Below are 24805 nucleotides of genomic sequence, written 5' to 3'. Positions count from 1 at the left end.
ACGCGAATTACTACCATATTATCTATTCACTATTTAATATACAAAATATATAGTTTATATATGTTACATAAACCGAGAGAGTAATACAATTATAATGTATATGACAAAGCTTAGGTATCAAGCAAACGCGAGCATCATAGACATCATCCAAGTCTGAGTCTGAGTACCCTGAGAACTACCAATGCTAGCGGCAATGGATTATTTGCCCTGTTCTGCAACTTGGTAGAAATACAGCTAACCGGGGCCGAAGCCGGTTTCGGTATGGATAGACCAAGCAGACGAAGAGTTCACTTTCATATCTCTCCGGAACTTCGGTCCCAACCGAAAGACACACATATTCCTCGTAGCAACATATATGCCTTAGGTTAGGTAGTCTACCCAACTGTTCTTCGTGCGAAAATGGCGTCTACGGTTGGCTCTGGTAAAACTTTACGCATCGGCGTCGACGTTGGCGGCACAAATACTGATGGCGTCGTACTCGATCCCTCGAGAGTTTTAGAACCGGACAAAGGCATTATTGCCTGGCACAAGGCCCCGACTACGACAAACCCAAGTCTTGGCATCAACGATGCTATTACTACCATGTTCAGCACAGCGGGAATCATCCCAGATCAGGTTGCTAGTGTTACCATTGGGACTACCCACTTCGTCAACGCCGTCATCGAGAGAGATGCTGCGCGATTATCCAAAGTCGCTGTACTCCGGCTTTGCGGTCCCTTTTCTAAACATGCGCCTCCCTGCGTGGATTGGCCCGATGACATGCGCGAGCTCATCCTCGGTTACTATGCGCTCCTAAAAGGGGGCTTAGAAGTCGATGGGTATATTATTTCTGATATCGACGAGAGTGAGATTAAAAGGCAATGCGCCATCATCCGAGAGAAGGGGATTAAGAGCATAGTTGTGAACGGAGTGTTCAGTCCCATTGACACTGTTGAACAACAAGAGGAGCGCGCTGCTGCCATTATTCGTTCCGAGCTTCCTGGATGCGATGTTGTCTGCTCTAAAGAAGTCGCCAATCTAGGATTTCTCGAGCGCGAGAATGCTGCGATCTTGAATGCGTCGATTCTTGCATTCGCCCGCAAAACGATTCGTTCTTTCCAGGAGCCAATTAAACGTCTGGGCTTAGATTGTCCCGTGTTCATTACACAGAATGACGGTACAATCTTGTCTGGTGATATGGCAGCGAAGCTACCCATCCGAACCTTCTCTAGTGGCCCGACGAACAGCATGCGTGGTGCTGCATTCTTAGTACAGAACGAACTGAACGAGGCAATGATGGTAGTTGACATAGGTGGCACAACTACCGACGTTGGTCTCTTGCTTGCGAATGGCTTTCCACGGCAACAAGCTGCGCATAGCGACTTAGCAGGAGTTCGGATGAACTTTTCATGTCCAGATGTAAAGAGTATTGGCCTTGGAGGTGGCTCAATCGTCCGAAATAATGAGACGTTGACTGTAGGCCCAGATAGCGTTGGTTACAAGATCACCGAAGAAGCTCGGGTTTTTGGTGGTAAAGTTCTTACTGCCACCGACTGCACAGTACTTGCGAATAATACCGTCGATATCGGGAATAGAGGGTTAGTAAAAGGTGCATTAGACGATGAAGGGATAGCGAAATTCAAGGCCGTGGTTAAGCACAAGATTGAGAAGATCATCGATACTATGAAAACCTCGCCGGAAGACCTTCCCGTGCTTCTCGTAGGAGGCGGCGCAGTAATCGCCCCAGATGAACTAAGAGGAGCCAGCAAAGTGCTCAAGCCGAAGTGGTCAGGCGTTGCAAACGCCATCGGAGCCGCGATTGCAAGAGTCAGCGCTGTTATTGATACAGTGAAATCCACCGAGTCTAAGTCCATAAAACACATATTGGATGAGATTTCTCAAGCGGCTGTTGAGAAGGCTGTAGCAAATGGCGCATCAAGGTCAACAGCCAAAGTGGTAGAAATAGATACTCTACCTCTGCCAGTAATCCACCACCAAAAACCTACTTATGAATTTCTACTAATAATGGTACTAGTATATAGCTAATAAGTCAAGGTTTACCGTACGGGCTGCGGGAGATCTTGATTACTCACGCACGGATTTCTCGACCCTCAATTTTGAAGAGACGTCTGCAGATACGGAAGTCCAAATGGATGAGTACGAAAAGGCTACCAGGGACTCAAATAACAAGACGAAATTAGAACCTAAGGAAGACCTAGATATTGACAGCTATAAGCCTAATGTCAAAAATCGTGTCTGGTATATCAACGAGACAGACCTTAGTTGGATTTCAATAGGCTGCTATATCCTCGGCACGGGTGGCGGCGGTAGCCCCTATTCATCTATGATCCGCCTCCGGCAAATGCTTCGCAGGGGCGACGTGGTCCGCGTTGTTAGTCCGGACGACTTATCGGATGACGCAGCAATAGCGACTGGTGGTCATGCTGGCTCGCCTACGGTCGGGATTGAAAAGCTGAGCGGTGACGAGATGACCGAGGCACAGGAGGAGCTGTATAAAATCTGCGGTGATAACCCGACACATGTTATTTCGGTAGAAATCGGTGGTGGAAACGGTCTACAGAGCATGATTATTGGCGCGAGCACTAATATGGACTTGCCTGCTGTAGACGGAGACTGGATGGGGAGGGCGTATCCTACTAAATGGCAGGTCAGTAGCTAAGTTCTTTCATTGCCCCTTAAGTCCATTTTAGGGACTTGGTTTCCCGAGACCACAACATTACGTCTCGTGCATACTTGGATGAGATCAAGTAGAACGAACAGTTTGAATAGTCGCTAACTTTAAGTCCTAACCAGACCACCCCCGTTGTTTTCAACGAGCGGTCTCCTATCTGGTCACCCGTCGCAATGGCGGACGGCAACGGAAACGTGGTGGTCATGCCGAAATCAACCTCAGACCTACAGGTTGAACGCGTCCTTCGCGCAGCGTTGAGTCAGATGGGCTCCGGCGTAGGATTCGCCGACCCGCCGGTGACAGGCGCCGAGTGTAAACGATGGGCCGTCGAGCACACAATCTCGCAATCATGGCGGATCGGACGCGCAGTTGCCAAGGCGCGGAAATCAAACCGCGTGGACAATGTTGCGGAGACCATCCTAGCGGAATGCGGCGGCCCCGAGGCAGGTAAGGTGCTCTGGAAGGGCAAGATAGTCGGCGTGGAACGCACGCTTCGCATGGGCCATATTTACGGAGAGTGCATTATCGAAGGCGCGGACGTAGTCGACGACGATGCGGGTGTTAAAGCACATCCCGCCCCTAGTCGGCCGCAGTTCCAAGGGCGCATCAAGATCCCGTTCAAGAACGAGAACATCGCCGCCATCAAGATGGTGCAATCGGTTGTAGAGGGGGAATCCGTTGAGACGGAGGGCGAGGTGCTAGGGCTTGTGCCTGACTTGATCACGGTGATCGACGCGCAGAACGGCGAGGCTATCGGTACCCCTGAGTATCGGTATGGACTACTTGTCATTGTCCTCGGCATCACGGCTAGCGAGCGTTGGACTTCGGAGAGGGGTATCGAGATAGGTGGTCCGAAGGGCTTCGGCATGGATCATCTAACGTATAAGCCTCTTGGCAAGTTCGTCAAGCCCAGGAGCGTGATTGATGAGTTTGATGTTACTGAGTAGGAAGTATTTCCGCTGGGGTTAGGGTATATGAGTTGGATATATGAGTTGCGTTAGTATAAGGCGGTAGACTGGGAGCATAATTATAAAACTGCCCCTTTTTTATAGTTAGATATCCAGGGACGGAATATAAGGAGAGACCAGCAAATGAGCCCATTAGCAATATCGTCCTCAGACGACGCGGCTCGCGAGGGTGACCGCCTCCTCGGCCCCTAGTCCGACTCTCTGATAAGAGAGAATGATTCAACGCATCCCCCCCTCATCACTTCTCGATGAGGTCTCAACCCATCGGAGGACGTTCGTTCCCAGCGAGTGGGCAGTTCTACCCCATGGAAGCCACTCAACAAGCCTCATCCTCCGTATCACCGCAGCAATGTTCTCCTTCGTAGTTTTAGGAATGATGGATGGTATCGACCCTCGGAGTCAGTCATGGTCCCCCAATTCGAAGACTACTACGGCCTAACGGACCTCCGCGTCTCCTTTGTCTTCCTAGTATGGCCTGTCGGCTACGTGGTAGCCGCCTATCTCAACAGTGTTATCCACATATGGTTCGGCCAACGGGGCATCGCTGCCATCGGCCCCCTATTCCACATTATTTTCACCGCTGCTGCATCACTCCATACTACTATGTACTCCTCGCCTTCCGGTTCGAGGACTCGAACAAGTATCGCAACGACCACCAACTGGATCATAGTTTTCATGCAGCGAGTTAACCACGCATCTGACTACTTAGCCAGCCTTTCGTCGTCCGGCTTTTGGATCGGCCGGGCGTCTCACGCTCGGGGCGCTGGCCGACACGCTCGGGATCCGAGTCTTCCAAGTAGTGGTTTTCGCCCAATTGGTCGCCACGCTTCTGATCTGGTTCGCATTTCCAAGATTACCACGGAACACACCACGCAGGGAACAATTAGAATAGATGATTTGGTAGTTAACAGCATTATCGATTTGCTAAAATAGCTATGTTTGGAAATAGAGTGATATCGCTTCACCCATCCTCCCCCACGCCCACTTTATATAATTCGCCTATGAATATAAAGAATTACCGACTCAGCATTAAATATTAAAACGCACCCGTAATATATCCTCTCGCGGAATAATGTAATTTTAAACAAGCTAAAGTTTTCGAGCTGGTTGCAACATTATTTCTGCCTCTCCTAGCAAAAACATTTGTCTCAGAATCACCAAGCGAGACCCTATGTCGACGTTTACTACGGCGAAGTGTCAAGTCTAAAGACATAGATAACCGGGGCGGAAGCCGATCATTGTCCTTCTCCCAGGGTTGTCTCCTCCCTAGCTATACGTATTGCATCCTTGACTCGCGCCGTCTGCTGTTGCCACTCAGCATATGCTTGGTCGCGACACTTAGACGAACATTTAGCTCGGAAGCTTTGCGTTTCGTTAGATAATGCCTCATATAACGTCGCGACTTCTGAGCATTTCTGTTCTACTGCAGTCGAAGCATTGCGCCATTCTTCTGTTTGGCGTTTGACCAGCTTCTCCGAAACTTTAGTGCCGTTACGTCTATACTCGTGTACGATGTTAAAAATACTTTCCTCTCGCGTCCTTAGATGTTCAAGAAGAGACTATGGCCCCATTAGCGAGCTCTACGATACAACTCCATGTGAAGGAAGCACTCACTGTAGAAATGAAGTGGAGAGTATCTACTACCCCGCCGGAGGCAGCCTCGACTGCTTTCTGCCATGTCGCCTCGTATCTAGGTTTTGATGTCAGGTTGCTCTGTTGTTTACCATATCCTCTTGAGCCCTTTCCATTATGGAACCCAACAAAGTCAGCAGACTCAGGGGAAATATGTTTTGAGTCAATCCGCGACTTTGTAGCAACGTTTGGTTGGAACCATGACAACTGTTGCTTTGCGGCTTCATAGCTGGTCCTCTCATTAACTATTTCTCGATTGGCGAACCCTGCTTGTTCGTAACCCTGAGCGATTCTAGAAGCAAAATCCACTGACTTCGGATGAAGCTGTGGGACCTGAGGCATAAGGTCATTTGTATTTTTAGCTAAAGGTCTTTCACTAGGGCTTGAAGGGAATATTATTCGAGACTTCGGATTGGATATGTGTTGATAATTCTCCATGTCCTTTAGGGTAGTAGGCCTCATCGAACTATCCACCGGGGGTTTGAAACGATCAGCTGGCGAAAGAACACTTGTTTGATGTAGTTGCGACTCAGAGTCGAGAGGCATCTGCTGAGGCCAAGATATCTTATGGTCAAGCCATGCCTGATGCTCGTCCGAGAACCGGAATTGTTCCTTGTATTCAGCGGACTGCTGGGGTTCCTGGGGTGGGTTGCGTCCGGAGACTACTTCATTCCCTACAATTATACTCGAGGTTTTTGAAGGACTATCCGACTTGCTAATATTTGAGCGCTTCGTAGTCTCTACTGGGTTAACACGGTATTTTTTGTAGCCCTCTGCCTCCACGTAAAGAGACTTTTGGTCATTAGATGGAATAAAAGTCCTACGCGCCTGTTCGGCGTGAATCTTGAGGTCTCCTAAGCTCTTTTGTACGTCTCTTGTATGAGCCTCCCCCTGGCCAGAACCCGCGCTTTGAGCCGGTAACAGCGATTTTACTCCCTGTGCTGAGCTTAATTTTTCGTTTATTTTGCTCTTAGCTTCCTTCAAATCCTCATTACGATTGGGAATTTCCTGCTTTGTGGATGCTTTAAGATTGTCCGAGTAATTATCTGATAGTCCTTGCTTCGGTGAGCCACTCCGCATGCTGCGATGATAGCCCTGATTATCATAAAGATCGACAAAATACTCAGGTTCCTTATGAGTTGTCGGAGGTCCGGGTGCTGCTTGTTTTATTTCGTTTTTGGCGACGCTCGCAATAGATGCCGAAGTAACTGATTCCTTCGCAGGAGCCCTCTGTGTACTAGCGGCTGGAGATTCTGCCGATGCGCGTTTTCGTGGAGGAAGTATATCCGTATCCTCGCCCGGCTCCGGGTCCCGTTTCGTAGTTGTAACTTCGGCCGGAGGCTTTTCTAGAGTCCTTGCGGGAACAGATTTTCGTTTGTCATTTTCATTGCTTTCCCTTTTCACCCGAGTTAAAGCAGTATTCTTGTCGGCTTTAGGATTCGGATTGGAGCCAGATATATCGAGTTTCTGATTCTTAGGCTGCTCAGACTCAGATGGCATAGGCTCTTCTACGTGCAGGGCTTCTTGACGCCTTGTTCCATGGGACTGTGCGTTGCTATTTATACTCTTATTGGATTTCTGTCCGTAAGTTCGTGTAGTACTGTTCTTTGAATTTCCCAACTTCGGTTCCGACTGTATTGGACTTCGCTTCTTCTTTGAATTGGGTCCTACAGCTACTTCTGGCGTGTTGGATGAAGGTTTGCTATTAATTGGAGCTTTTGGTGGTGGTTCATGCTCTTTTGTAGGGGATTCCGGCGGATACCAGACATAGTCATCACCATCATCACTATCGTCTACCCTAATTGGCGAGGCAGGGTAAAGCTGCTTCCGGTCGCTCGAGCTCTGTTTAACTCCCGACTCTGTATTGGACGTCAATTGGGGCTTGGTACCTTTGTTAGTGTCTTGCGCGACTTGTGCCGATGGGTCGTCGTTTGACTCTCCGTAAAACGACTTCTTGGGCAGTCTAGCGGTGGACGGTTTCGGCTTCACCCGTTGCTCACCAGGGGATGACTGAGGTTTCTGGATGGCCTTATCTGATTTTTCAAGACCTCCATCCTTATTTCCCTTTTGAAAATGCCGTGATATGCGACTCTGAGATGCTAAAGGCTTGGCTTTAGGGTTAGCCGGTGTGTTTTGTACACCGATAGTATTCGCAACCTGCTTGGTACGTTTCGACGCTGTCTTGGAAACACTCTCGACTTTGCGCGGCCGGCCTTTTATGGTACTTGCTTGCTTAGCTTCTTTGGTAACCGAAGCGTTTTGAGCGTCGCTCTTGGCTGTCGCCTGTGGTCTTGGGGCCTTACTGGCAGCCCTTTTATATGAGACCTTTTTCTTTCCACGTCGGGTACTTGCTCCTGCGATATAAGTGCTATCTGATCCACCTCCTTCGCTTTCAGGCATCTCAAAGTCGCTAGCGCTCTCATCCGAAATACTGATGTTGCCATTTTCTCTATCTGCAATGTGCTCAGAACCTATCTCAGGGGGCTGCATAGCTTCTGTTTCGGTTGTATGGATCGACGTAATATGATCCTCAAAATCTGATGGTAAAGAGGGGTGGGATGGAGAGTCAGGAATGAGCATATCTTCAGGGCTGGGCATATAATTATCACGAGGGATAGGCTCTGTTTCTGCTTGTGCGAGGTTGGAAAAAAGACTATCAGCCATTTCCTGCGCCGAACCGCTGCAAGACTGCTGTGTATGTTCGTCCTGTATGGCTGGCGACGAAGAACGTTCGTCGGGATTTGAGCTTGTAGAAATGATAGGGTCATTTGGGAGCTCCGAAGGTGGGTTGCTCTGCGTCATCTCCCAATTGTCGTGAGAATTGTGTCGCCACTGACAAGACATATTTCTCGCCTCTACTACGATACGGTAAGTACATATGACACCGTAGATTTATAACCATCTTGAAGAAATGTTACCTTAAGATGAATTTTACTTACATTACTGTCCATATTCCGGGCCTCTAATCCTCTATCAAGCTATTCTCTTATAGATGCGTGGGATAGATAGTCTGGAATGGACGTCCTTCTCAAAGCCTTCGTCGGCCGTCAATAGGGTCAATGATATGGCCTGTATGACAGAGTGAATTCGACACGTACGCAGACTACAGGCGACTGTATAGGGACAACTATAAATAAGTGCGATATAATCGAAGGCTTTGAACGTGGGTTGAACCAATAGAGTCAAGATCAGAGATACTCGAGATGATCAAGTCTTACCCACTGGTGAGTCAACCAGGGAGACCTGAAAATAAGCTTGAAAGGAAAGTGATAAATTTTCTGGACATAAAGTTTGTGTAATCTGCTGTAGTCTAACCAAGCAAAGAAGGCACAGCTCCATGGCAGGTATGAGGTGTTCTTGTGCCTTCCACCTTCCACCTTCAAGACCGTACATAGCTGACTAACCCACCGATTATGAGGTATGTATAGGTATATAATACATAAAGCTACATAATAGGTAGCAACTGCTTGATACATACATGCACCTACACATGTGTAAGTGGCAATGATTTCGTGAAGACTGTAAGGTATGTATTTAATAACACCCACTCATATAATGAGAACGGAAGTAATAAATTGTACTCTAGGTTAGAGGCACCTAGGTCAATAACATGCAAGTAATAGTCGGGGATTACCTCTTAGCCCTATAAAACGCCCTTATTGAGAGATTACAATATTCTAAAAGATAAACGTACGTATTAGACGACCCTTCATAAATACCGACGTTAAGAAGCAGGAGAGGCCCCTCGGCAAGAGAAATCTTATAGGTCAAGTAAATACCTAATTTAATTCCTGCTTCAATAACAGCTACACTTGATTGGATAGGTAGTGTTTGACTTCTAAAATTATATTAGGAATAAGACAGAGAGCTTTAAGAGTTGTGGGATATCACGTAGTTTCATTAATGCATGGGAAGCCGGCAGTATGCCGGTCGGTCTCTAAGGCCGCAGCTGACTTAATTCAAGTCAAGCTAGAAGAGCGATGTTACTCGCCAGAATTCAGTAGATACATCTCCATGAATCGTTTTGTCCCGGGGATCCGCCTGAATCAATGCAACCAGCCAACGCCATGTAGTTTCTTCCAATATCGTCCAATGTCCTAATATTTATCGGACGATGCCATCGAAGCGCTGCTTGAACCATTTAACGGTCTCGTCACGGTTGATGCGGTGGCTGGCACCGATTCTGCTCTTGGCCCGGCGGCGGCGGGTAACGCGCTCACCAGGGCGGGTCATGCAGCAGTAGAAGTCCATGCCGTAGATACCGATGGCCGGGTCGTACTTGATACCGAGATCGATGTGCTCGCTAATACCGAAGCCAAAGTTCCCGGTCTCACTGAAGTTGCGCTTGCGGAGCTCATACTCCTTAACCTTGAGGCCGCGCTCAAGGATTTCCTCGGCCTTGGGGCCACGGACGGTAACGTGGACAGCAATCTTTTCGTTACGTCGGATACCGAAAGTTCGGACGGTGTAGCGGGCCTTGCCTATTGCGCGAGGGTTAGGAATAGTCGAATTTGCAGTTGACAACCAGGGTACGACTTACTGTAAACAGGAGTCTGACCGCTAAGCTGTTCCAAGACCTTCGCGGCACGAGTCAATCTGTCACCAGATTCACCAACGGAGATGTTGAGGACGAGCTTCTGGATGCGGAGCTCCCGCATGGGGTTTTGGGCCTTCTCCGACTATTGACAATAATTATTAGCAGCCGCGCATATTTACGGGCAATTCGGAATTAAACATACCATGGTGGCTGGTTGATGGTTAGTAACTATCGCGAAAAGGTTGGAAGATGTTGTTGTCTCTTGGCTCGAAATTTGGCGATGGTGAAGATGCGAAAAAGAAGCACCCACAAAATTTCGCAGTGGTAAAAGGGTTTCCTTGCCCTATTGTAAATTGGAGCTGGTGAGGCTAGTGTAAAGTGTGGCTTAAGGAATGTCTACACGGGTGGGGTCCGAGCTTCTTGAATTAACCTTACTCATCCAGTACTAGCGTCAATATACATAGACCCACCTTTCAATCGAGCTTAGTACTTCAGCCTTGAGAATGCCGCCTCGTCAATTTTCGTCCATTGAGCTCCGCCTATCTACTATATTGAAGCTCAGACTCTAAACTCCCACCCACCGGACGCGACAGAGAATCGATAGAGACTAAGTTCAAGTCATTTCGATTCCAAGCTCATAAATAGACAACCTTCTTAACTCCCTTGAGAGGCTCCTTTGGAGCTAATCATCGCAAAAATGTCGAACAAACAGGGCAAAATGGTACGTCGTCTAATCTTCACCGGTTCATAGCTTCATCGTTGACATTACAGGCTGACCAAACGGATGTTCTCTAGGCCGGTTACGTACGTACCCCTTTGTCGCGTTGTTATACACAACGCCTCGAGCTATACGCGTTCCGTACCTGCTAACTCTTCTAGATCAACTACCGCATGAGGGTCACGTTGATGGACGGCCGCCAGATGACGGGACAGATGCTTGCTTTCGACAAGGTAATTGACGTTCATCCATTGGTTTCAGAATCCCGGCTAATTGTCTCGTAGCATATGAATCTCGTCCTTGCCGATACTGAAGAGTTCCGACGCGTAAAGCGGAAGCAAAATAAGCCTACTGCCCCCGGCGCATCCAGTTCAGCCGCAACCCTGACGATCGAGACAGAGGAGAAGCGCACTCTGGGTTTGACGATTCTACGTGGTGCTCATATTGTGTCTTTATCTGTTGAATCTGCGCCTCCGGCCGATCCTAGCACGCGACTTGGAAAGAGTACTCCGGGTGGTTTACCTACCGGCTTAACTTCCGGTCCAGGTGTCTCGCGTCCTGCCGGCCGTGGTGCGGCCCCGTCGTCCCTTGCTGTAAGTTTCCGTGTTGCAGTAACGCCAATGTTTAGTATTAACAATTACCAGGGACCAGCTGCTGGTGTTGGTGGCAGTGCTCCCCCTCCTTTCCCCCAGTTTGGTGGAGCCCCTGGATTTGGACCTGGACGAGGTGGCCGTGAGTATTCTTAATTCCTATATAACCAAGAATATTACATGCTAATTTTTACCAGCTCCCGCGCCTGGGTTTCCCCCTGGTGGATTCCCGCCGCCAGGCTTCCCCCAGAACACTCAGTTCCCACCTCCTGGCTTTAATCCTGCCGGTGGCCCTCCTCCGGGATTCAACCCTCCTCCGCGAAGATAGTTATAGAGCGAACGTTTGGTTCTAAGGTAAAGAAATCCTGCCGAGTAACGAATGCAGATACCATTGGCGTTTGGGGTGGTGGCCAAAAACTACGTAATGGATAACACCAAAATGGCGGGAATTATATTCTGTACTCTATATTAGTTCAGAAGATCTCGGTCATAGCACCGCATTGGGTCTCGAGAATTCAAGGCCAATTCATTAGTTGCCGACTTAAAGGTTGAGGTTGACAAGTATATCATGGAGGAGATTTATTTATATCTTGCGTAGCAATAAACTGCATATTACCTACGCACGTCGTTTATATGTCATCCGTATTAGATAATACTTTGACTCTTAGAGGGAATAAGTTCAACGTTCTATTAAGCGCCTAGGTACATCTATGTTAGGTACCTGGATTGATATTATGGAAGGTGCCTACAATGTAAGTGTCTGCTAGAAATAAGCGGGACCGGCTGACAGCAGCTGGGTACCTAAATGGTTGGATCTAAGTTGACAAGTACAAACAGTATGTAATTAGTACTATATGGTACATGTAAGGGCTATTGTCCAACAAATTTAGGCCCGCCAAACTCAGGTGCCCCATTGGAAATTTTCCATGTGTTCCGAATCGGACACCCGACCATCTTCCCTTGCCGGCGCGCAATTTCAACGACATCACCTACCTCATAAATATTCCCTCCTCGTCCTCAATTAATATTTCGGTGACAGCTTCAAGATGGCCGCCTTCGTCAAAGCAGCCAACGCCAAGATTCGGTCGAATCCGACTCTGAACTACCTCTGTTCGACGCGTATGTGAATTCCAATTACTCTTCCGGTGTACGGACTTTACCCCGTCATGTCCGAGGCCATCCACGATGGGATTAAATTAGTCTTCACTTTTTAGATCCGCCGTCTTCGAGTAGCGCATGATGCTGGATATGGCAGATAGCTCATGAGTTGCTAAGAAGCTCCGCCCTCTATACTTCTACCATCATTCTTGGTTCCTGGCACAGTTTGCGGTCATTCATGACACGATGCGCTACCGTTAAATTAGTAGGAACTAGCTGCTGATATAATTCGTAATTAGATTTCTGGGGACCGGCGTCGAACTTCGGTATTCCCGTTGCCGCTGTGATGGATGCGCAGAAATCACCTGAGCTGTACGTTGCCCATATACCTACCGCATTGTGTTGTGATGGAGCGCATCTGAAGCAACCCCCCCTTGCCTCCGTCTGTATTGCATAGGCAAATTCTTAAGCTAAATCGCCTCTCAACTACAGAATTTCCGGTTCAATGACAGGAGCTCTCTGCATCTACTCAGCGACCTTTATGCGATACGCCCTCGCCGTGACGCCTAAGAATTATCTCCTCTTCCTGTGCCATTTCATCAACGAGGGTTCACAATTAACACAAGGTTACCGATACCTCAAATGGCATCATTTGGGTGGCAAAGAGCAGGCTCGTGCCCAGGGCGCCGTAGAAGGAGCCAAGGAAAAGGCTGCCGCAGCCGGTGATAAGGCTAAGGAGGTCGCCTCAAAATAAGCTATTCCATATATCTGGGGTGTTCATGGCGTCAACTGTCTCTTATGGAACCTGTCACCGGTGATATTATGCGTTCGACTAGAAAGCCCGCATGTTTGCGTTCACAGTAAACCCGACCATTCGGTAGAGGGATATGGCGAGAGGAAATTGGTCTAGATAGGGCCGGACCTTCATTGGGGAGGAGCTGCAACAATTGTATTTCTATTGCATCGAAAGGGGTTTGAGGTCATTCTCGCGATAGCTCATTAGAATTCAAATTCTGTTGATTCCAGTTATATCAGCACACGAATAGATCATTAAAGAAGGATAATCGTATGTTATCCAGCCATCCTCTTACTTAAAGATGTTTCTGAATATCTGAACATGGTTGTTCTCGATATATAATAGTTTATTATTATTCGATATTCCTGGGCGTTGATTTATTCGTCTCGTAGTTGGGCCGAGCAAGCGCCTGGTGGAGCTCAGTAAAACAAAGACATGACAAGCCAAGATATTGAAGCTGTTGACATGATCGTCATCAAACCCCAAGATGTGTAATTTTATCTCACTCGAAACGTGTTTACCTACCTAAGAAGCAAGCCCCAATAAAGCTTATGGTGAAATTCCCTCCAGGGCACGTGAAAGGCCCAATTGGTGCTCAAAGCTCATTTCCATATTTGGAAAGTATAGCAATGATACTGTATACAGCTCTGGCCCCTGAGGGTAGTATTGCCAGTACTGCAAGTTAAGGCAATAGGACTCATAAGCGGACAAGTAGGTAGTATTGACGAATTAAGGACTTCGAACCGACCATGTTTGTCTAGCTATACCAATCCTATCGACGTAACGGACACCCCCACGCTTAAAACAAGGAGTGCCTAGTCCATGGTAGTTGGTCACATGTACGCTCTGACGACGCGTTTCGTAAATTCTAAGTTGAACTAAGTTAGAGAGTCATATGTACTGTACATACCTCCTATACGTCTTGGCCATCTCCCGTAGCTATTTAAGTTTCGCGGATGCTTTAGCCCTCACCACACTCATGTCAAGGCGGCGTGCTTAACTCCGCAGTAGGGGTGTTAATCTGACACCAGCTAGAACGAAGCAACATTCATGGGTACCGGATATACTTGCCTGTTGCGAGGGGCCTATTAAGAAATGAAGAAAGAAGCCGGAGGATCACAATGATAGGGGTCTATAATCCGTTCAAAGAGGTGTGGGGGGTGTTGGATGAAACGTCAACCCAACCACAGCTCGTAGTTGTCATATACACGTATTGTCTACTATGGATTATTACGTAGCCAAGTAAGTGCCAATGCCTTGGTCGGAGATAGCATTTGCTGGACCCTTTATTCAGCCTCATACAAAAATCAAACGAACATGTGACAGCAATTACGAGGTTAAAAAATAAACAAGTGGTATAATTAGCAATAAAATCACGCATCGTATCCCAAACGGATCCCTGGTTGTTTCGTGCCGAGAGAAAACAGTTGAGTGTTTAGAGCCAAGTACGCGGACAAGAAATATGATATAATGTAGCAGAAGACGGGTGGATGCATGGGATCCATAGCTTGGCAAGGAAAGGTACATAGTACCAGAAAAGCCTCTATATTTACGTGATCGACGCTCAAGATGTGACTCTAACCGTCTCGCCAAGCGACTGGTGAGTAATTAATAGCGCAATCTAGATAAGCTGTCAGATGGAAACAATACTAGCACCAAAGCCGCAGAGTTGGCGCATACTACAAGAGACTACAAGAGACTATGATAGATACTAAACAAACTTACACGTTTACACAACCCTACCTACCTTGCAGATACCTTGCGCATAAGATATTTGCTATTGCATTTCGGGTTCCGGGTACGAGCCGAGGCGGTGGGAGTGTAAGGGGGGCAAAGGGTGTTAGTAATATATATTATTCTGTATTACGAGTTAGTTTAATTTCAGTCAAAGCGAAACAAGCCGAGGAACGAGTCATAACGAGATCTAAGTTAAGACTTACACAAAATCTAAATTATCTTCACCGCTATCCTATAGAGAGTATCAGACTTGGACGATCGAGCTTGGCATGCCGGTAGCAATAAAATGCGGATGCATGCAGAAAAACGATGATCTTCCTAACAGACCTAGTGTATATAGTCTCAACTTATAGTTATATGTAAGAGTATAGACATGATGATGTAATCGTGAGAAGCTTGGACAGGAGTTTACTCAAATAGGTAACTTATGCCTATGTGAGAAAATACTAGTTACTAACTACGCGGCAGCACTTCACATTTATACACTTAGATATATGCTTATGGGTGGTATCTCAAATACACCTTCTATACATGTAATTTAATATGACAATAGTTAGGTACCTATACATATACGAAAGAATAGAGTGAATAAAAAAGCCACTGTCGGGAGGACATCCCCCCCTCAATAACCTTGCTGCCTTGGAAGATGTCCGAGCTAACATTGTAAGCCTCCTTAGACAAACCAAACTATCGGATACTTCTAATAGTAGAGAAGCAAGCTAATTTATCCCGCTTTAATGATTGGTTGGATTTGGAGATACACAACATGTACCTAAGGTTCCAGCACAGAAGTTTCCATGACCTAAAATAGCGTTAAGATACCTCCTCTGCTCCTTCCCTCTTACATAGGTAGGTACTTCCGTGACGGTGTGACTTTGCTCTGCAGACGGGACCAGGAAGGAGCTGCATTTTGCAGCATTAGCATTTACAGAAGTTGCAGCAGTTAATACCTCAGAGCTCGTGCTCGAGGTGCATTTCTGCAAACTACTACGGTACTTCCTACCTCGACCCCGCCAAACCCCGCCATGCATCTTCCTCCCCTGTCATACTCTCCCCTAAAACACAATACACTACCCTACTTTGGGTCGGATATCGCCCATTATTCTTGTTATATTGTTAGTTTGGAAGTGAATAAGTAATTCTCGGGATTTATAGCCCGAGCGCAGTTCTGGATTAGACTTGAGCATTGCCAATCTCTCAACGAACAGCGCCATCTTTCAACTCGAGGCTAATAATACGAGACTTTGCCGCGGCAAAGCGCTACACCCCAACCATGCCATGGAATTACATACGTTAGATATTAGCCTGGCCTAGATACTGCACGGTATAGAGACCAAGTTTGAAGCTCAGGCCAAGGCCCTGTAACCCTGTAGTTGCCCCATCCGGTCAATTCGGAGTGGTTTCGGCGAGCCGTATTGGTTGTTTCATCAAACGCAGCTGTTTCCTACAACTGTAGCAACTCAGAGCCAAGAGAGCAAGGCAACGATAACCTCAGTGGATGTTTGTCTGGTGACACCTTGTAGGCTCGTCCCGGTACTTGGCAACATAGGTGTGAGACAAGCTGATGGTCTCTCAAGGGAAGGGGGACGAGAAGGAGAATAATCCCCTCAAATGTCCGCCTCAGCAACCCATCCCGCTTGCCCGTCCGTGGCCTATGCAAAGTATGCAAAGTAACTGACCTCTTAGCCTCCACTACCCGTGCTTTTCTATCATATTTGTACTAGACTATATCGAGGGGTAGTGTGCGCAATAAGAAGATTGGACTAACGCTAGGTATGTACTTAACCTTCTGCAATGGTTTCTTGGCCCGCAATGTGAGAGGGAAAAAAAAATCCTTAAGAGGCCCTTGAGTCTCCTCTCCGAGTCATCACCTTTCATACTTTCTGCCCTCTCCAACTTTTCATTATCTATATAACACACCTAGCCGAGACAAAGACGAACCTCGTTATTTACCTCTTTCTAGCTGTGCTTTACCTACTTTGCATTTATTATAACTTCCGCGGTACTTCATATCACATCTCACAATCCTAAAATCAGCCTAGAGATTCCCTAGCTCATACGTCAGCGTGGACGAAGGGGAGAGCTCAAGCCCCCAGTTTGAGATACCCCACCAAACCACTCTCGACATCGAGCTCAACAAACCTCCCTCCCCTCCTACGTCACACAGCGAGCTTATAACAACCCTTTGCTACTTCGGGCAGAGATAGAACTTCTTTTTTTTTTTTTTTAACATCTTCAGCTATCCAATATGGATTTTCAAGACATTCAGGATTTAGAGGCTGCCCGCAAAGCCGCCATCGATGATGACAACGAAGATGTCATTGAGGAGGACGCCGCGCCGCCAGCAGGAGGCAAGACGGCGCATCATATTCGCGCAAACAGCTCTATTATGCATCTGAACAAGCTGTTGGGTTAGTTATACCAAATATCCTGCCATTTACTACTATCAATACTTCGTCGGGTATGCTAACAAGTCTATCATGTTACAGTGGCTAACAGAGGAGAAATTCGTAAGTAGCACTACACATGTTAACAAGATATCTGGATCATTCTGCTAACATGTAGTAGCTATTCGTGTATGGCATCCCAATATAACTTCACTACTTCATTATGACTTAAGATTCCGAGAACTAATTATGGCTTTTTTTTGTAACTATTAGATCTTTAGAACAGTATGGAACCCCGCTATGCTTTTGATGGAGCTTCTCAAGGACTAACATCGCAACTAGGCTCACGAATTATCGCTGCACACCATAGCAGTTTTCAGGTGCGCAACGCATCTAATATAGACCTTTCTAATGTATTTGAGGCTAATTCCAGTAGTTATGAGGACCGACTCAGTATGCATCGGCAAAGTATGCAGATATCCAGCTATAATGATAGAGGGGAATATTTGAGTGCTAACTTATCTGACTTATAGAGGCCGACGAAGCCTACGTCATCGGAAAGCGAGGACAATATACCCCGGTCGGCGCTTACCTCGCTGGCGACGAAATTATTAAGATTGCCCTAGAACACGGCGCCCAGATGATTCATCCTGGTAAATATTATTTATTCATTTTGCATTTTGCATTTGAGTTCAAGTTTCTTTTTTTTTTTTCTAACTCATCGTAGGATATGGTTTTCTATCTGAAAATGCCGAATTCGCCCGAAACGTTGAGAAAGCTGGTCTTATCGTAAGTAATCGTCTATGTTAGTCCTAATGGTCATCTCGAACTCTGACTAATATGTCACCCTGTATAGTTTGTCGGTCCCTCTCCTGATGTTATTGACTCACTTGGCGACAAAGTATCTGCCCGAAAGCTAGCTATTGCCGCGAAAGTTCCCGTCGTGCCGGGAACCGAAGGCGCGGTAGCGGCATTTGAGGAGGTGAAGAAGTTCACTGACGAATATGGATTCCCTATCATTATCAAGGCTGCCTACGGTGGTGGTGGCCGAGGTATGAGAGTTGTGCGCGAGCAATCAAGTCTCAAGGAATCTTTTGAAAGAGCTACTTCCGAGGCCAAGACGGCTTTCGGAAATGGTACGGTGTTCGTTGAGCGCTTCTTAGATAAGCCGAAGCACATTGAGGTTCAACTGCTAGGAGACAACTTCGGTAACATTGTGCACCTATACGAGCGAGACTGCTCGGTCCAGCGGAGACATCAGAAGGTGGTTGAAATCGCACCCGCCAAAGATCTTCCCGCCGAGACCCGAGATGCCATTCTGGCCGACGCAGTTAAACTGGCCAAATCCGTGAATTACCGAAATGCGGGTACCGCAGAGTTCTTAGTTGACCAACAGAACCGCTACTACTTCATTGAGATCAACCCGCGTATTCAGGTCGAACATACCATTACCGAGGAAATCACCGGTATTGACATTGTTGCTGCTCAGATCCAAATTGCCGCAGGTGCTTCGCTTCAGCAACTCGGCTTAACTCAAGACCGAATTTCGACACGAGGCTTCGCGATTCAGTGCCGAATCACTACCGAAGACCCGTCAAAACAATTCCAGCCGGATACTGGAAAAATCGAGGTGTACAGATCCGCCGGTGGCAATGGAGTGCGTCTCGACGGTGGCAATGGTTTCGCTGGTGCGGTTATTACTCCGTACTACGACTCCATGTTGGTGAAATGCACATGCCACGGTTCAACCTACGAGATTGCGCGCCGAAAGATTCTCCGAGCTCTTATCGAGTTCCGTATCCGTGGTGTGAAGACGAACATTCCGTTCCTTGCCTCATTGCTGACACATCCCACCTTCATCGATGGTACCTGCTGGACCACGTTTATCGATGATACTCCTCAGCTGTTCGACCTTATCGGCAGCCAGAACCGTGCCCAGAAACTGTTGGCTTACCTTGGCGATATCGCAGTCAATGGAAGCAGTATCAAGGGCCAGATCGGTGAGCCTAAGTTCAAGGGTGATATCATCCTTCCAGAACTTCTCGATGCCAACGGCTCCAAGATTGATACCTCACAACCCTGCAATAAGGGTTGGAGACGAATTATCCTCGAACAAGGCCCTAAGGCATTCGCCAAGGCCGTTCGACAGTACAAGGGTTGTCTATTGATGGACACGACCTGGCGTGATGCCCACCAGTCTTTACTGGCCACTCGTGTACGAACGATCGACCTTCTAGGAATCGCAAATGAGACTAGCCATGCTCTGCACAACCTATACAGCTTGGAATGTTGGGGAGGCGCTACTTTTGATGTTGCTATGCGTTTCCTCTACGAGGACCCGTGGGATCGCCTTCGCAGGATGCGAAAGGCTGTTCCAAATATCCCCTTCCAGATGCTTCTTCGAGGAGCAAATGGTGTGGCTTACGCTTCGCTTCCCGACAATGCTATCGAGCATTTCGTTGACCAAGCAAAGAAGAATGGTGTCGATATCTTCCGTGTTTTTGATGCCCTGAATGATATCAACCAGCTCGAAGTCGGAATTAAAGCCGTACAGAAAGCTGGCGGTGTAGCTGAAGGTACCGTTTGCTACAGCGGAGATATGCTGAACCCCAAGAAGAAGTACAACCTCGACTATTATCTCGACTTAGTCGACAAGCTAGTGGCACTAGATATCGATGTCCTTGGAATCAAGGATATGGCTGGTGTGTTGAAGCCCCATGCCGCGACCCTTCTCATCGGGTCTATCCGGAAGAAGTACCCCGACCTACCAATCCACGTTCACACCCACGATTCTGCCGGTACTGGTGTTGCTTCTATGGTCGCTTGTGCTCAAGCTGGCGCCGATGCTGTCGATGCCGCTACGGACAGTCTCTCGGGAATGACGTCCCAACCAAGCATCAATGCCATTATTGCGTCGCTCGAGGGTTCTGAACTGGACCCTGGCCTAAACCCCGCACACGTCCGTGCTCTCGATACCTACTGGTCGCAACTGCGCCTTCTATATTCGCCTTTCGAGGCTCACCTTATCGGACCCGACCCTGAGGTTTATGAGCACGAGATTCCCGGTGGTCAACTGACCAACATGATGTTCCAGGCCGCCCAGCTTGGTCTCGGCTCTCAATGGACGGAAACCAAGAAGGCCTACGAACACGCGAACGACCTCCTCGGAGACATCGTCAAGGTTACACCAACCTCCAAGGTTGTCGGCGATCTGGCTCAATTCATGGTCTCAAACAAGCTCTCACCTCAGGACGTTGTTGATCGGGCCGACGAGCTCGATTTCCCCGGATCAGTCCTCGAATTCCTCGAGGGCATGATGGGCCAGCCTTACGGCGGATTCCCCGAGCCCCTACGCTCAAAGGCTCTTAGAAATCGTCGAAAGTTTGACAAGCGACCCGGTCTTTACCTCGACCCCGTCGACTTCAAGAAGACGCGCTCCGAGCTTACGCAGAAATGGGGCAAGATTACTGAGACTGATGTAGCTTCTTACCTCATGTACCCCAAGGTGTACGAAGACTTCAAGAAGTTTGTGCAGAAGTATGGTGACCTGTCGGTCCTGCCGACCAAGTACTTCCTCTCTGCGCCGCAAATTGGCGAAGAGTTCCATGTCGAACTAGAGAAGGGTAAAGTCCTGATCCTGAAGCTACTAGCTGTTGGTCCATTGTCCGAGAACACCGGACAACGAGAGGTGTTCTACGAGATGAATGGTGAAGTTCGTCAAGTCACAGTTGACGACAAGAAGGCCAGCGTTGAGAATATCAGCCGGCCCAAGGCCAACCCTGGCGATTCCAGCCAAGTTGGTGCTCCGATGGCTGGTGTCTTGGTTGAACTGAGAATCCACGAGGGTTCCGAAGTCAAGAAGGGCGATCCTCTGGCTGTGCTCAGCGCCATGAAGATGGTAAGCCTACTACTATTTAGATATTATATACGCAAAGTTTTGTTACTAATCCTCGTGATAGGAAATGGTTATATCAGCTCCGCACAACGGCAAGGTATCAGACCTTCAAGTAAGAGAGGGCGATTCAGTCGACGGATCGGACTTGGTATGCAAGATTGTGAAACCCTAAGCACGATCTGCATATAAAAAGGTAAAGTATAGGAAATGTATAGCGGAGTAACGGTATCGGGTGCTTGCGAGGCTTTCGGCTGGTGTGTTCCAGGGACGGAGACAGAGTACTCGGGGTCAACGTGGACTTTTCATACATGTCCTTTCCCCTAAGTTTACTTCACTCAAGAGGTAAAATACCTGCTTTTATCACCGCAACTATGTGTTCAATTTATCAATTATCTTGTTTCTCTGGATATGCCTCTTTGCTGTGAAGTTTAGTTTGAACAATTTGATCGTCTTAGTCCGACGCGTCGAAGTCTACATCATCTAGCTGGACGACGGGTAATAAGGCCATGTGCAACTTACTCGAGCCGTAAGGCACAAAGCGGGCGTAAAACGGCTTCCCCACAGGCGTCACATCGAACGTGCCCGGATCCGCAGCCGTGTCCATGGCAATCGGCCAATCTATCTCAACAGCAGCAACACGCAGCTCGATAGGCGGCGCGCCCAAATCCCAAATTGGATTCTGAAGCTCGTCACTACTAACCTCCAGGACGTCATCTGTGTACTCTTCAAACGCGCTCGGGCTCGAGTCTCTGCTGCTGCTTCTCCGCACGACGCGGATCTGCGTCGGGTCGATGGCAACATTCCACTTGGAGCCGCGCTTAGGCGTAAGCACGTAGTCGTGGGTGTGGCCGCGCGGGTCCGTCGTCGAAGGCGGCAGCACGGTTCCGCTGCGGTAGTCTACCGGGGCGACGGCGAGGGCGTCGTGCTCGACGGCTAGAGCGTAGAGCAGGGCGCCGAAGTACACGGCGGCGGTGCCGTTGGCGCGGCGGACGACGCGCGGGGCCGTGGCTAGGCGGAGAGTCGCGGTGCTGATGCCGGCGGGGACGGCGACGTGCTGCAGGCTAAGGTCGTCGGGGGAGAGGGGTGTGCTGCTGCTCGTGCGGGCTACGCCGGTGCGGGGGTTGGTGGAGTTGGTGCTGATGGTGCTGAGGCTGGGGAGGGCCCAGGTGGGGATCCGGATGGAGAAGTCGAAGGGTTGGGAGGCGGAGATGGTGTATGTGAGGGTGTGACCGAAGGGGTAGGTTGTGTTGGCTGAGACGAGGATGGAGTTGTTGTTGTTGTTGTCGGAGCCGAGGGTTGTGGCGGCGGTGCCGGGGACGAGGAAGATGTGGGCTAGGCCGCCTTCGGGGGTGGTGGCGAAGGAGTTGGCGAGGAATTTGGGGTAGGCTTGCGGGTGGTTGACCGTGCAGCTGAGGGTGGGTTGGGTTAGGTTAGGTATCGTAGTTAGATGGGGGGGTTGGTTTAGGGTTGGAGGTTTTACTTACCATGGCTATGGAGTTTTAGTTTCGGACGAGAGGATAGTATAGTATAGTATAGTATAGTATAGTATAGTATAGTATAGTATAGTATAGTATAGTATAGCGAGGGATAAAAGAGGGGGGGGGTAGAAGAGGGATAAAAGGGATAAAGGGAAAGGGGGCTTACGTAGTTTGGTTCGAGACCGAAGACGTTGGCGTACGAGTTTACATCCCACCAGAGGTCATCGGTGCTTAGGTTTCGAGACCACGGCTGCGAGCGAGGGTTAACGAGATGGATACTCCTTTTAAACAGATATAGAACGGACAAATGTTACGTACCTGGTTCTCCTGTTGGACGTACTGATGGGACCACCAGTCCGGCGAGACCGACACGGGCAACGCGTTAAAAGCAGTCTGCTCGGCCCAGTCGGCGATGTCGTTGTCGCCTAGGTACTGGTAGATATACGCCGAGGAGAACATGACCTCGGCGGCGATGCACAGCTCGGCTCCCCGGCTGGGATTCAGATCGGATATGTACTCGTCGGCGAGGATCGTGCCCGCGAGCGAACGATGGTACTCTGCTAGCAGGTCGACGGCTTTGCGGGTCTGCGCCTTGAGGGCTTTGTCCCCGCTGTTGAGGTATAGGGATAGGGGGTATCGCAGTCCTTGGGATGAGTTAGAATTATGCTGGTTATCTCTTGATCTTTCACTCTTCACATTCTTACCTTGTGCCATGTTTACACCGTGGATGAAGACCCAACTCAGGTTGAAAGGTGTTGTTTCGTATAGAACATGCGGGTATGCTTCGTCCGTCCAAAATGTTCTCCAGTCTGCTCCCCACTGCAATCATTGACTTTGAGTCAGCGTCTTCTCTCTTGTGTTTTCTTTTCCGTCTAGTGCCCCTATATCCAGAAGATATTACTCACCAGTACGCCTCCCTCGATCATGAGTTCCATAGTCTCCCAGATGATCTCGGAGTTGTTCCGCGGGTAGCGTTCTAAGAGCCATTGCAATGGGATGTGCATCTCGTGCGTCCGACCTACGCCAAACCCGGCCGTGTCGTAAGTGTCGTTACCATGCACCAGGAGGCCAGTGTAGTTATTCTGGAGCACTAGTTATATTATGCCGAGTTAGTTAGTTGACAGAAACGCATTCCTTATAATAACTAATCACTCATAACCTCGAGACTTACTGCTATGTGCAAGGACAACGTAGCGATGCATAGCATCGACGATACGCTCCGTCTGAGTCGGATCGGCTTCCGCATATTGTACAAGTCCCAGCAGAAGCAAGCACCGCGCCCAAAGCCCCCTCGTAGCTTGCGTAGTCTCCCACCCGATCCACCCGTCTTCTTGTTGGTGGTCGAGGATATAATCCAGATAGTACTTCACCTGGCCGAGAATCCTCTCGTCGCCTAGTCCGAAGGCCAGGGGTACTAGGCCGTTGAACCAGTAGGGCGAAGCTTCGCTGCCAACATATGATAATTAGCATATACATACATACATACATATATCTCTTGAGGGTATTCCCAAGTCATAGCATAGCCTTGCCTTAAACCAGAATACTCCGTAGACCCCCCTATATACTTGGAATCGTGCACGAAGCGATAGAAATCAAACATATTCCCCGACAGCCCCGCCGCCTCGAGCTCGAGCTGGTCTTTAAACCATCCCAGCGGCTTGATCGAGCCTAGATCTAGCGGCTTATACACCGGCTGCACAACTAACAAGAGCCAAATTAGCCCGACAACTCCTAAACACATGAGGATCCTTTAAGAGGTAGTTAACTACCTAAGGTAGCTTACGTGAAGTTCCATCTTCATACGACGACCTAGAAATCGCTGCTGTTTGAACACAACTAACTAATGCCGCAAGGGCAGCACAAGATCGAAGTAGCAGTACCATATTGAGTAACTAAGATGAGGCTTTAAGAAGCCAAAGGGAAGTATACTCGTAAAGGACCCCCCCCTCGCATAGCTATTCGTGACATGCTTGTCTACCTTATATGTATATTCCTGCGGTATAACTTCAGATCGGCCTCTTCCCCTCCTATCGCGGTCAGGCGCTCTCGGCCTAGAACGATGCGACAGATAAGGCGAGGAGAAAGGATGGGAAATATGCGAGCCTATCGGAACGGCACGTAGCTATCAACCGTCACCCTGCAAGGTTACAGCAAGAGGCCAAACAGGGTTCACTAACATGGTTAATATAGCAGCAAACTTGATAAGCCGTTCAGTTTGCCGGGAGCTATAGCGAGACTTGGGGACAAACCTCCATTGCATTAAATCTCCGCCTATGATCGCCTACGATTGTGGTCACA

The 24805-nt window shown here is 48.5% G+C and overlaps 7 protein-coding genes across 7 annotated transcripts; 5 read left to right on the top strand and 2 right to left on the bottom strand.

Moving 5' to 3' along the window:
- Positions 1 to 188: 188 nt before the first annotated feature.
- On the top strand, positions 189 to 3775 carry F5Y00DRAFT_222739 (DUF917-domain-containing protein; the record flags this gene model as incomplete). The annotated part of the gene is made up of 3 exons (XM_048005769.1): positions 189 to 1962; positions 2015 to 2647; positions 2794 to 3775. Coding segments are annotated over exons 1-3 (3017 nt in total), but the record flags the coding sequence as incomplete, so codon positions are not given.
- A 46-nt stretch (positions 3776 to 3821) lies between these two features.
- On the top strand, positions 3822 to 4572 carry F5Y00DRAFT_267500 (uncharacterized protein; the record flags this gene model as incomplete). The annotated part of the gene is made up of 1 exon (XM_048012079.1): positions 3822 to 4572. Exon 1 carries the CDS (start codon positions 4045 to 4047, stop codon positions 4570 to 4572), a length of 528 nt encoding a protein of 175 aa, XP_047870208.1. The 5' UTR covers positions 3822 to 4044.
- Positions 4573 to 9375: 4803 nt separating this feature from the next.
- Positions 9376 to 10013, bottom strand: F5Y00DRAFT_250327 (ribosomal protein L5 domain-containing protein; the record flags this gene model as incomplete). The annotated part of the gene is made up of 3 exons (XM_048009718.1): positions 9376 to 9752; positions 9812 to 9950; positions 10011 to 10013. 3 exons carry the CDS (start codon positions 10011 to 10013, stop codon positions 9376 to 9378), a joined length of 519 nt encoding a protein of 172 aa, XP_047870207.1.
- A 299-nt stretch (positions 10014 to 10312) lies between these two features.
- Positions 10313 to 11737, top strand: F5Y00DRAFT_222731 (Sm-like ribonucleoprotein). Its single transcript, XM_048005768.1, has 6 exons — positions 10313 to 10529; positions 10604 to 10612; positions 10688 to 10759; positions 10811 to 11119; positions 11171 to 11258; positions 11314 to 11737. Exons 1-6 carry the CDS (start codon positions 10506 to 10508, stop codon positions 11442 to 11444), a joined length of 633 nt encoding a protein of 210 aa, XP_047870206.1. The 5' UTR covers positions 10313 to 10505; the 3' UTR covers positions 11445 to 11737.
- Positions 11738 to 12055: 318 nt separating this feature from the next.
- F5Y00DRAFT_222727 (UPF0041-domain-containing protein) lies at positions 12056 to 13329 on the top strand. Its single transcript, XM_048005767.1, has 3 exons — positions 12056 to 12235; positions 12514 to 12586; positions 12707 to 13329. Exons 1-3 carry the CDS (start codon positions 12163 to 12165, stop codon positions 12966 to 12968), a joined length of 408 nt encoding a protein of 135 aa, XP_047870205.1. The 5' UTR covers positions 12056 to 12162; the 3' UTR covers positions 12969 to 13329.
- Positions 13330 to 16567: 3238 nt separating this feature from the next.
- On the top strand, positions 16568 to 21535 carry F5Y00DRAFT_222725 (pyruvate carboxylase). Its single transcript, XM_048005766.1, has 10 exons — positions 16568 to 17158; positions 17237 to 17257; positions 17316 to 17323; positions 17408 to 17419; positions 17477 to 17514; positions 17571 to 17602; positions 17668 to 17787; positions 17862 to 17923; positions 17991 to 21032; positions 21094 to 21535. The coding sequence occupies exons 1-10, from the start codon at positions 16996 to 16998 to the stop codon at positions 21199 to 21201; spliced, it is 3606 nt and encodes a 1201-aa protein (XP_047870204.1). The 5' UTR covers positions 16568 to 16995; the 3' UTR covers positions 21202 to 21535.
- F5Y00DRAFT_267496 (uncharacterized protein) lies at positions 21481 to 24390 on the bottom strand (the record flags this gene model as incomplete). Its single annotated transcript, XM_048012078.1, has 8 exons — positions 21481 to 22438; positions 22708 to 22757; positions 22826 to 23151; positions 23212 to 23326; positions 23413 to 23597; positions 23679 to 23953; positions 24073 to 24208; positions 24291 to 24390. The coding sequence occupies 8 exons, from the start codon at positions 24388 to 24390 to the stop codon at positions 21481 to 21483; spliced, it is 2145 nt and encodes a 714-aa protein (XP_047870203.1).
- Between the last annotated feature and the right edge of the window lie 415 nt (positions 24391 to 24805).

The sequence above is a fragment of the Daldinia vernicosa genome (assembly GCF_022497035.1).
Source record: "Daldinia vernicosa strain CBS 139.73 unplaced genomic scaffold F5Y00scaffold_1, whole genome shotgun sequence".
Taxonomy (NCBI): domain Eukaryota; kingdom Fungi; phylum Ascomycota; class Sordariomycetes; order Xylariales; family Hypoxylaceae; genus Daldinia; species Daldinia vernicosa.
This window is presented reverse-complemented; position numbering and strand designations above follow the sequence as displayed.